Here is a 12,078-nt window from a genome sequence, read left to right on the forward strand (position 1 = left end):
CCTAATGGTTTTTTTTATATCACAGTATAATGTAGGTCAAAGCAGAAGATCTTTTTAAGAGGATCATGAAGAAGTCCACTACAACTTCAACTCTTTACGGTAACATGTAAATACTGTCGAGCACTTTAACTGTCTTTGTAAATGTATTTTTCATTATGATTGGGTTAAAAAAAAAACATTCATTTGCTTTTAGGACTCAATTCAAGTGACACATCGATTACACATTAGGTGGATCTTATTCTAGTTACGGTCACAGAAACCCAAGAACTCCTAGTTTTGGTACAGAATGATGGATCTATTACCAACCCCTGAATACCAACCGCTGAGGAGAATGTGTGAGAGTTACCAGAGAAGTGCTGACGAAGGGTTCAAACTTCCTCCTTCTGCCGCAAAGAACGCCATGAGCTACAATCACAAACTTTAACATAAAAACCTACTGAACCGAAAGGGACACCACACTTAAACATACCTTAATCCCTATATCCAGTTATATATACACAATAGTGTTAATCAGCAAAAGGTTGAAAAGTGTTAAAAGAAAACACATTTAAAACAAATGAGGTCATGTGACATGCTGTATCTCCTAGCAACAGATTTGTTTACCTACAAACGATGACGAAACAGAGGTGAACTAATAACCTGGAGCTGCAGGTATGATGCTTTTCATTTGCTTTTAAATGTTTACATGTTGTAAATAGGAATATAACTCTACTGCAGTGCGGTCACATCTCTTCTCCTCTGTCAGTCTTTGATAAGGGAGCACTTATTTTCAACAAACTCTGTGATCCCTTTTTCTAAAAGAGTTTCGAGTTCTGTTGGATGTCATCAATCCTATAATCTAAGAAGTAACACCACTTTTGCTGCTTTTATCTGGGGATACAGCTCTGTGCACATGCCCTAGGATTTTTCTATCCATCACTGTTGTCAGAAGGGGTTTCCATTACAGCAGTCTCAGATGGATGAACAGGGAAGGATAGTCATGCCGACTGTCGCAGCAACAGGCAGCAGAGGACAACTAACAAGTGACAACAGCACCTCTTACAGGGACTTTTATGGTTACAAAGGTGAGAATGCATCATTTCAGAGGAGGGCTTCTTAAAAGTCTCAGCATCAACAGAGCTACCTGTTTAACTCAAATAATGATTCAGATTATTATGTCTTATTTTTTAAAAGCTGTCTTAGAGGCCAGCATGGAGAACTTCACTTCTCACCTCGGACATTCCAGCAGCTCAGGTTTCACAGCAAACAACAGACCTGCCATTTACTACAAGCCCAGTTTGGACCTCATTGACAACCCTCACATGGGGTAAGTGTCATAATCGTGCTCTATATGCTCTGCTATATATTTTTTTAATACATTTTTTGTAGTTGGCCTAAAACGTGGTTTCAAATAAACTGCTCAGTGCGATTTAGTCAGGTGTAAAAAAAAAAGTAATTTTCTTTTGGGCTCATGAGACGAGTAAAAAAATCTCTATGGCTGCAATCTTAAACTGGTTGAAATCTTGAAATGCTAAAAAGAGTCTTCATTACTCCATTTCAGTATATCGTTCAGCATGAAATGAACTCGACTGTAGGACTAATTTTTGACGACTCCACTGCAGCCTCTGTGAAAAGAAAATAACAAGACAAGAGTGTTAATTGTCACAGGAGAGTAATCTGTCAACAATGACTAAACAGACATCACGGCTAAAATCACCTGTGTCGGTATAGGTTACATGTGTGTGGTGGGTGTTAGTGTTTAGTGAAATCACAAATAATCCGATATCTTCTTTACAGCATCTGCCTTTGCAGCCAATTATTTTATTTTTATTTTATTTTCCCAGTTTTTAAATGACCTTCACACCCACTGAGGTGTACTCAGTTAATTTTGGTAATTAAACCTCAGCAGGGAATTAAGTGAGGTTACTTTTTCACTGAAGTTATTCTGACGGGTCACAGGAAGAAAAACCCCAGCAGTAAATGACTAATGATAATAATGGCTGAATAACATTGAGCCTCTGCTGAGATACTCGCTCCTCACTTACTGTTTACCATTTTGTTCATCTGTTTCCTCAGAGTTTAAGGTAGGAATTTTCTGTAATAGAACAATTTCACGACCGATGCTACAATGTTGTAAACATACACAGCTTAAGTTAACATTCAATATAACTGTAGGATAGAAGTAGCTCAAAGTAACCAAAACAGTTTGATACTGTATTGTTGGTACTTTCAGCTACAGTTGCCACCTTCCATGCATAAAAATAAAGGACCCCCCCCACACACACACACACACACACACACACTCCTCAGGGCTAGGACCACCATGGGCCTGAGGGATGGGGTGCCAGACACCAGTGGTAGTAAATCATAAGTAAAAATAATTGACCTTGGCTGTTAGCTAGCTGACGGCTGAATGGCAAGTCGTTAACGCCTAAAGCTGTTTACAGAAAGTAGTAGAATAATATTCAGTCATTGTCCAAAGAAGCTAATGGTTAGGCTATATTGCTATATATGTTGTTGATTTAAAATTAAAGCTTTTGTCCTCCCTAATTATAGTCTTTCAATTTCTTAGTAATCAGTTGAACTGAGATCACAAAATATTACCTGGTAAACACAGTTAAAGCTTTTTAGCTTTCCATTCTCAGCTTTCTGTGCAAATCTTAAGTGAAACAAGTTTTGTTTTACTGTTTTGTTTGTTTGTTTTTTTTTACAATGAAGTCAAAATGTCTGCTATGGGTAAGACTGTGGTTGACAGTCTGTATGACAAGTTGAAGCTATGGGGCTAGATACCTTTAGAGTCTCTAAATCCAGCATATTTGTGAAGCAATCGAGCATTTAGACACTGTGGCATATTTTCTTTGGTGTTTGGATTTTTTTTAAAACCTTTGAGCGGATACATTTGTTTCGTTCTTGTCTACAGATTCATGTTGTCTGATAACTTCACGTCTCAGACCAAACAGCACTTCCAGCCTCACATGCAGCCTGCTTGTTCTGGTTCTTTGCCAAACCTGCTCAACAAATGTAAAGCGAGCGGCTTCCATCAGCTGACATGTCCTCCCCAAACGGCCATCTTGGAGGAGAAGGCATGTCAGAATAATGCAAAAACACAAAAGCACATTGGAGATAATGAGAAGCGTCGAACTCTGACAAGTCACTTTCTCATTCTCTGCCTCCTCTGTGTGTCTTTTCAGACAGAATACCAAAGGACATATGCGCCATTTACTCCAACAGGTAATACAACTTGAGTTGAGTTTTGAGTTTAAAAACAGGGCAAAGAAGATTTAAAAAAAAAAAAAAACATCATAAAATATATTTTTTCATATTATTCATGATTTTATCTGAAAATAATGTGTTTATGATGTTGCATCTACACCAGTTTCCCAGAAACATGTGAATGTTGGTCCAAAATCAGAAAGTGGATTCACCAGGGAAAAAGATCGACAACCCAGAAAAATCTCGATGGCAAGTATTGTAAGAAGTCATTCTTGTACAATCATTTAGGTAAGAAATATGGGCCTGGTATCATTTGAAATATTTCAAAACATACAAATATTAGAACCTTTAAAGTGATACAGACAACATAGAGTTCTTACTTTGATACATTGTTTTCTAGTTTATTTTATCTCAATCATGTAAAAGGAAGTATTCAGTTACAATGTCACTCCCCCTCCTCATATAATTTAATTTAACACAAATACAGTCTTTTTTTCCAATCTGGCTACAAAAGATCACATTTTATATTTACACTGAGGAATTCAGTATTCCTCTTCAGAATTATTTATTGATATCCAGACCTAAATGAAATACAATTTTTAGTCTCTATTCCCATCTATAATAATTCTGGTAGCTATAAATGTTTTTTTTAAATCCCTATGTTATGTCTACTGTCATGTTTTTGTCTTGATGTCCAGGTTGAACCTCACCAAAGTCACAGCTCTGTGATGAAAAGTGACTTCATCAGTCCGTCCTTTCTGCAGGTTGACCCACAGTTTTGTTTGAAGTTCTGAATTTTTATAGCAAAAAGGTTTTAAACTATTAACATGAACGTAAAACACAAGGTAATGTTTTCCTATGTTTGTTCATGAGGACAATGAGGCCATACCAGGCCTGTGCGGCCGCTCTTGTCAGGAATCAGGATTCACTCGAGGGGCCATCGCTCCCCTGGCATGTGACCCAGTGAGTACTGACCCCCCCTCCCAGTCAGCTAAATTATATTTAAATAATAATTATTTTCCTCTTGCATCTTTCTGTCTCCTCTTCTAGACCTCCCGCCTGTCACCATTCAAGACTAAAAGTGAAGCACCAACTAAGAAGACCATTGGAAAAAAGGTGATATACTTGACCTTAGATTTTTAAGTGTTTGCAGAACCCTGTTGAGTACTGTTGAGTTTTGTTTTTACTCTGTTGTTGTGTTTTCCAGGAGCTCACAGGATTTCTTTCCAATGCTTCCAACAGTCAGGCTTTCCCTAAAACACCTTTCGATTGTTCACAATTCACCACTCATTATGAAAGCAGGTAAGTGTTTCACTCTTTTAGATAATATCTATCTGGGATAACAGCACCTGATAAGCTTAAAAATATTGGAAAAACATTACTTTTTCAGGTTCTGTCATCCTGCTGTTTATGAAAAGTTTAAACCTGGCAATGCTCAAGCAGGTATAATGAGCACAAAAATGGACAATGGCTACAATCGTCAAGGCATGGACAGGTACACAAACAACACACATGCATAAAGTCTTATTGTGCATATATCTGTTTGACTTACACAAGTCTTCTCTTTTTCACAGGTTCATCTTTATGGGCTAGATGTTCACAGAAATATGATAGCATCTATATAACCACTCTTCACAATCATTTTGTTTTGACACTTTAATATAAAAGAGCAGTCATTGGCACAAAAAAAAGCTGTTGCTGTGTGAGTCTGAATTTTTTTAGCATTCATTTTCTTATAATCAAATCCTGAAATCCTCACTCCCCCGTCTGTGTTGTTTTAAAAATAATCCTGTCAAAGAACGTGTAATTTTCATCTCTGTGTGAAGTCCCCTTTGTGTGTGATGAAAGCGTCCTGTCAGACAGTGGTGTACAGTGCGTCACGTGAAAGCCAAAGAGGGAGTGAAGGAGATTATGCATTGTTTTTTGACCGCCCCACTGTCTCTGACATACAGAGAATGAGAGGAGTGTAAACTAATGAGCAGAATAATAACACTAAGACTGAGTGCCGCGCTGATTCTCAGTGTCGTCTGTGGTGTGTCAGACTGTTTTGCCACCCACAAAAATTTAAGATGCAGCAGAGAGCAGAGCGAGGAGGCAGGTTTCAAAAAGCATATCATGTCTGTAATGAAGCTCAATAGTATCCCCCTGCTGTGGGCCAACTCAGACACGATGGTGATTTTAAATGATCAACTCAAGTCAAATAAACACAAGACTGTGTAAAAACAAGAGATACACAAAATCACAGGGGAGCTCTGCAAAAGAAAAGATAATAGATCGTGTTTAAATGTATGCACAGATGTCTCTTTGGGCTGGACATTAAAATGATTTCATCTCCTGCAATACTAATGTTAGTGTTGATGGTCTGTGGGTTTGTATATCCCTTTACTTTACTGGATGGTTCTTTTCAAAGGTGTCTTTTTGCTAAAAAAACCCCCCAAAAAAACAGTTTAAAATGTACATACAGGAAGTGTATGTATGTAGCCTCTTTGGATCAAAAGTGAAGCCATTGCAAACGTTCCTTCCACCTGCATTCTTTCATTTGGCCAGCAGGGGGTAATTATGTTGCTTGCAAAAATGAAGGCATGCCACCAGATTAAAAAATTACCCTTGTTCTCAGTTGATTTTTCATTGTGGGAAAAGTTCTCCTAATTGTTTTTTGGTTTCAAATGGAAGTTGCAAGTCCTCTTCAATAAAGTATTAATAGTCATGTTGTAACCTATGGTCCCATTTAGAGTAAAATTAACAACCAACACCAACTATAGATACATAAAATCCCAGAGAGGCTCTGCAAAGTTCAGATGGTAGATCATGTTTAGTTAGCAGCCACTGTATCTTTCTAAGCAAAATAAAATCCTCAACAGAAAACTAACATGACCGGGGTGGCACAAGCTTAGTCTGAGGGTTTCTGGTCTAAATCATGGATTGGACTGATGTATGGAATAAGGGACTGGTCGCTGGAGAGGTGCCAGTTCTTTTCCCTGCCCAGGTGGCCTTGAGCAAAGGACCTGACCCCTGACTTCTTTGGCGTTCAGTTGTGTGCAGCCCCTCACTCTGACATCTGAGTGCATATAAGGGCTGTCAGTGTTAACTAGTTAATTCGGATTAATAAAGGTCTGAAATGAATGCATTTTTTTTTAAAATTGTGATCGCATGCTATTACGACCCTTAAGGGTCACCGTGGACGAGCCTATAGTGTCTCCCTGTAGTCACAGCGATGGAAAAGAATGACACTGCTGCATCTTCGAATGTCTCATTTCACTTTTAAAAACTCAGACAGCTCAGCTGACGAGTCAAATGAAACATCAACCTTATGACATCAAACATTTCACTTTTTTTTACCAATACTATTAGCTGTTTTTATTTAATTTTGATCGTTAATGAGTTCATTTTGTCAACGGTTAAGTTAACTCCCTCAATCTACGAGAGGGTCCTTACTTTATTTCAAAATAAAGGCATGGTTGAATTTAAATGGCAAGTGAAGTTCTCTCAGCTTTAGACAGCACAATAATACATTTTTATTTTTTAATGCTAATAATGGAATTTCATTGCATTCAAAAATGCAATTAAAACTGTGATTCATTGCAATTAACTATGTTGAGATAAATGGCAATTAACACGTTTTTATCATTTGACAGCCCTAGTGCATATCCATATCATCCTGTTGTACATGTGTGGTGGCCATTCTGGTCTATGTGAGTGTAACATGTTGAGTATAAAAAGCTTAATTTCCCCTTGGGGTTTAATAAAGGATGTCTTCTCCTTCCTCTAACCTCCAGTTAGTACTCAAAGTACTTTGTCTAGGAAAGGATGGTGGTTTGGGTTTCATATCAGACAGTATCTTGGGGCATGTGCTTTATTTTAATCTATCAAAAGCAGAGGGGATTAGGCTGAGCCCTTTTGCAAAAAAATGGGAAGCGTCTTGCAGTTGAACGACTGCATGTAATCAGTGTCGAGGTGAGCATGTTAAATTACCAGCATTAGCTAGCCACAGCTTTTTTAAAATGTCTATAGGTGTTAGCTTGTTGATCAAACATCAGAAAAACCAAAATTTCACTGCTTTGACCAGTTGTAAGTCCATCAGCTAAGATGCTGAGAAAATAAAAAAAATAGACACATACTACAAATATGAAAGCCTGAAGAAGCCATGAATAAGTTGATTTTATACAACCAGGTGAAATATGGCTGTTTTTTTTCTTGAAATAACAAATAATCACCTTGTGATTTCAAATGATAGTATAAAGAATTGTAGTAAAAAGTAAAAACAAATACTCATTGCATCTGGCCGAGACACGACACCCAACCCTCACACACATGCAAGGGTTTATAGGCATATAACCATGGGGATTGTATTTCACTTTTAGATGTTTAAAAAAAAGCAACAGTCTTACTCTGCTCCGTTTGCACAGCACAGACACTGCAGTCGTAATGTGCCGACACATGAGAACAGGCATCAATATTTCAGCACTGGGATAAATATTTCACTCTTTCAATGTGATGTGAGAAAAAGGTACGTGGAGGGAACGAGGATTAGATTACATACAAGCCCCTCATGAATAATTAGTGGGGAGATGAGAGGAGAACAAGGGCCATCCTGCTTAATTTTGGAGACAGTGGTAAGAAAGGTGCCGTCACCGACTAAAGAAGTATACACAGGCCAGAATGGATCTGAGTCTCTGATCTACAGGTGGCTTCAGGTTTTTAGTTTAATAGAAGAAATATGCTTTATTGAGTATATTTGATATTTAGAGGCTAACTGTGGACAAACCTTTTATGGTGAGGCACCCCAGCTATTCATTCCTCTAATAATCCTGCTTGTCTCCTTCTCTTTCTTGGCACTGACGCCCGCAGGACTGCTTACACAACACTGACAAGGGCTGGGGGCTTGTGTTTGGCGTGTCATAAATATTTCGTAAATCTAAATCCAATACACACATTTACATGCACTTGCAGGCTCGGCTTATAAAAATAGAGATGAGTCGAGGTGCACTGGCGGGCACATAAAACAGACACTGGCCCCGATGAGTGGAAATACTACTGTGCTTCAACACAAGCTGGTGCTCTCACTGGTTAGAAATAAAGACATCTTTTCCAGTAAATGATTGACACCAGCTTCATCAGCTGAGTATGTATTTATTGTTGGAAGACATAGTCTCTTGTGTACTAAAGTCAAGAACAGCCTTACTTGCAGCTCATTTTTTCAAGCAGTTATCTCAAGATCACAGGTCATCCCAAGATAGAAAAAGATTTTTCTTCTCATGATTATCCATTCATTTACAATTTATATCCTTAAAACTATTCCTGATATAATGCAATATTTATACAAGAGTAAATAATGTTTTTCAAAGAATTATGGGAAACTTTTCCCATAATTCACCCCAAAACAAGCGAGACTGTGGTGGGGGAGGATTCATAGAACAGTGATTGAAATTCAGCCTGGTTACAATTAGTTCTCCTTGATATGACATTTTATGGCTTATATTAGTCCTATGATTGTAAAGATGCCAAGTAAGTATGCTGAAATAGCATTTTTTATCTCTTATAAAATTAAAACAACAATAGCTGGTTAATTTTCCAAGTGAATGAAATAATAAACTTGTGATTTGAAGAAAACGCCATAAAGATAAAACAAGGATGGCAGCCCTTGACTTGTGTACCAGCACACACTCAGAAACACTCATTTTAAAAGAGCCTAACACATTGCACACACGCACACACACACACACACACACACACACACACACACACACACACACACAAACACACTCCACCTGAGTCCTGCTCTGATGTGCTTATTTTGAGTTGATTGAGATGTCACACTCGCTGTCTTTTAAGGTGTCGTAAATCTACTTTTCACAGTTTACATTAAAATTGAGAATTAGCAGCACAGCTAAGAGAGTCCCACAATCGACTTCACTTTGTGTGGATTGAGAGTCATCCACCTCCACCTGCCTGCAGAGTGTCTGAGTCTGGTTGTATTTGGGGCTTTTTTACGCCCCTTCATCTTGTCTCTTCATGTTCGTACTCATAGTCCATCTGAGCCCTGTCGTACTCCAGCTGATCTCCTTCATACTCGAGCCCCTCTCCCTCACATATAAACTCCTCTGTCTCATATTCAACCCCCTCCTCATCGTATTCAAGTTCCACACCGTCGTACTCAGGGAACATCTCCCCGTCTTCCCCATTTGTTCCTTCGTTTTGAACATCCGCGCCTTCTGAATTCAGCGCGGCTTCGTTGGCTGCTTGTTTTGAGCCGCTGTTCTTAAGAATGCCGTGAATCACCGGCTCTTCTCCTGCCAGAGCCGACTCTTCGGCCTCCAGCTCCGCGGCCTTCCGTAGCCTCTCCCTCCTGGCTTCACGTGCCTCCAAGAACTCAGCGGCACCTTCCCCGACCACGAGCACCTCATCGTCCACTTTAGGAGGTTCGTCCACGGGGTTGTGGTCGTAGGAGAAGAGGCGGAGAGCTTTTAATCGCTTCAGGCTGGGAAACTCTGAAATCTTGTTGCGGTCCAAATCGAGTATCTCCAAATGTTCCATGCGCAGCAGGACCCTGGGGAAGGTATCAAAGCGGTTCCCGTACAGCCATAATCCCCTCAAAGCTGCCATCCGCCAGAGGTCAGGTGGCAGGGTCTTCAGCCGGTTGTCCCCTATTTGCAGAGACTTAAGGTTGGGCAGGTCGTACAGCTCCAGGGGAAACCTCTGAAAGTAGTTGCTCTCCACCCACAGACAGCGCAGACTCTGCAGGTTCTTCAGCTCAGTCGGGAGACTCATGAGACGATTGCTGCCCAAGTAGAGGCGGGTGAGGTTAGTGAGCTGGCAGACGGCCTGAGGGACATCCTCCATCTTGTTAAAGTCGAGGGCAAGGATCCGCAGACCCTTCAGCTTTGAGATGTTCTCGGGCAGAGTGCGCAGACTGTTTCCGCACGCATACAGCTTCTCCAGATGCATCAGTCCACAAACACGCGCAGGTAGGCGCTTAAACTTACGATAGCTCAAGTCCAGCACGGGATCTCCACTCTCAAACATCTCCTCCACTCCCACTGGAAGCTCTGCCTCCACTTCCTCCTCCTCTTCCTTCCTCTTCTTCTTCTTCGCTGTAATCTCTGCGTCCTCGCCATCCTTCCCCCCCTCCTCTCCTTCCTCTTCTTCATCTTGCTTGCTGGAGGAGTTGCCCATGCTGTGTGGCCTGCAGCCGCTGAGTCCTCAGTGCATCAGGACAGAGTCATTTGATGAGGTAGTATCTGTGACAAGTTAACGCTCAGCCTCGCAGCTGATGCTGGTGTTGGGCTGATCCCTCCGGTGCTGCAAAGCATCATGGTGCGAGCCAATCAAAACTCTGGCGGCCATGTCACAGCTTTTTGTCAGGTGTCCGTTCACCCCTTCATTAACCGGTCCATCGGAAAACTCCGGAAGAAAGTAAGCAACTGTGGAGTAATAGTGATAATAGCAGTAGTTATAATAGAAACAGTAGCAGTAATAATCATAGTAATAATAGTAGTAGTTATAACAAGGCAATAATAGAGATACTAGTAGTAGTTATAATAGGCTATAATAGAGATAATAGTAGTAGTTATAATAGGCTATAATAGAAAGAGTAGCAGTAATAATCATTGTAATAATAGTAATAGTGCTGCCGGTAGCTGAGCTCAGCAAAGTACAGCTGAATTTTGAGCTGAAATTGAATTCCTGCAGTCCTTACCCTCTCCTTAAACTTCCTCGAGGCTTGAGAGGTCGCGCGCAGCTTCGAGGCCACCTGCTCACGTGATCCGGCAAAGGGTAAAATGAAGCACTTTTAAGGACTAAAGAGTCCGTTAGCTCTGCCCCTCTGCCAGCCTGTGACGGGAGGATTTCCACAGTGAGTGCGCAGCTCGGTGACCCTGCCGGCGGCAAAGAAAACAGTGGAATCCAGTCTGTTAGTTAACGCACGTGCACCCCCATCACAGGCCGAGGACTGAGGAGTTAAGATCCGCGCGCGCCGGAGGAAAGAAAAAAAAGTGCACATTAGAGGAAACTGCAGCGAGGACCGATGAGTGAGTCTGTCTCCTGATGTTCCTCCATCAATGACAGGGTTTACATTGAACTGCTGCCTCCCTCCCTTCTCTGAAACCGGAGCAGAGGGCATTCACATCACATGGTCAGTGTGATGTGTGTGTGTGTGTGTGTGTGTGTGTGTGTGTGTGTGTAAGAAAAAAAAAATAACACGAGTTTTAAAAACAAGTGCTCGTCATTAAGCTTCCCCAACTGTTTAGATAGCAAATGTATTTATTTATTTAATTGTTTTGCCCTTCAAATGCCTAGAATTGAGCATACACACAAACATACAATCCACACACACACACACACACACACACACACACACATCTATTTCCCATGAGTCATTCTGTATTTGTCCTGCATGTCTCAGCTATGATAACTATAATCATAACTTTTTTTTTGAATAATCAGTCAGGTCACCATCCAATGTGATGGTGGATGGTGACGTTGAACCAATAATAGTCCAACAAGAAAGTTTCAAACGTTCAACAGTGAAATAAGGCAGACAAACAGAAATAAACACCAGTGGAAAGTACCTGAACAGCCCACTTCTACTCAAATACTTGATCTGGGAATTATTGTCTACTATGCAACTTCATACTCACACTCCAATTTCATGGCAGTTTAGTTAAATTTTGATTTTGAAGTCATCAGTTTAAGATCCTGTGAGAAGATCAGAAAAATGCACCCTCAAGTAGCTTCCCCCCAAAAAACTGTTACACCTGAAGATATAAAAAAGATGGCAGGAATGTTGACAGTACACCTTAAAATTTTAGTTTTATGTTTTCATATTTAAGTTAATGTGTCTATACAGGAAGAGAGTGCACATCGTTCTATTTTACTCTAAATACTTCT

General features: G+C 40.3%; 2 protein-coding genes across 2 annotated transcripts; one reads left to right on the top strand and one right to left on the bottom strand.

Moving 5' to 3' along the window:
* The first annotated feature begins 529 nt into the window (after nucleotides 1–529).
* On the top strand, nucleotides 530–4,895 carry saxo4 (stabilizer of axonemal microtubules 4). Its single transcript, XM_065956642.1, has 9 exons — nucleotides 530–1,064; nucleotides 1,174–1,306; nucleotides 2,900–3,062; nucleotides 3,891–3,956; nucleotides 4,066–4,155; nucleotides 4,243–4,308; nucleotides 4,400–4,494; nucleotides 4,583–4,687; nucleotides 4,767–4,895. Exons 1-9 carry the CDS (start codon nucleotides 956–958, stop codon nucleotides 4,783–4,785), a joined length of 846 nt encoding a protein of 281 aa, XP_065812714.1. The 5' UTR covers nucleotides 530–955; the 3' UTR covers nucleotides 4,786–4,895.
* Nucleotides 4,896–8,288: 3,393 nt separating this feature from the next.
* Nucleotides 8,289–11,309, bottom strand: LOC109982294 (leucine-rich repeat-containing protein 10B). Its single transcript, XM_020631448.3, has 2 exons — nucleotides 10,889–11,309; nucleotides 8,289–10,613 (listed from the first exon to the last, which is right to left on the bottom strand). The coding sequence occupies exon 2, from the start codon at nucleotides 10,363–10,365 to the stop codon at nucleotides 9,190–9,192; it is 1,176 nt and encodes a 391-aa protein (XP_020487104.2). The 5' UTR covers nucleotides 10,366–10,613; nucleotides 10,889–11,309; the 3' UTR covers nucleotides 8,289–9,189.
* Nucleotides 11,310–12,078: the final 769 nt, after the last annotated feature.

This window comes from Labrus bergylta, chromosome 7, assembly GCF_963930695.1.
Source record: "Labrus bergylta chromosome 7, fLabBer1.1, whole genome shotgun sequence".
Taxonomy (NCBI): domain Eukaryota; kingdom Metazoa; phylum Chordata; class Actinopteri; order Labriformes; family Labridae; genus Labrus; species Labrus bergylta.

What these genes read in the sequence shown, in the direction of transcription:
- saxo4 (XM_065956642.1), top strand. Translation starts at nt 956, where the DNA reads ATGGATGAACAGGGAAGGATAGTCATGCCGACTGTCGCAGCAACAGGC. An exon ending in GGACTTTTATGGTTACAAAG is followed by an intron (nt 1,065 to 1,173) that starts GTGAGAATGCAT and finishes ATTTTTTAAAAG; the next exon opens with CTGTCTTAGAGGCCAGCATG. An exon ending in AGAAGACCATTGGAAAAAAG is followed by an intron (nt 4,309 to 4,399) that starts GTGATATACTTG and finishes TGTGTTTTCCAG; the next exon opens with GAGCTCACAGGATTTCTTTC.
- LOC109982294 (XM_020631448.3), bottom strand. Translation starts at nt 10,365, where the DNA reads ATGGGCAACTCCTCCAGCAAGCAAGATGAAGAAGAGGAAGGAGAGGAG.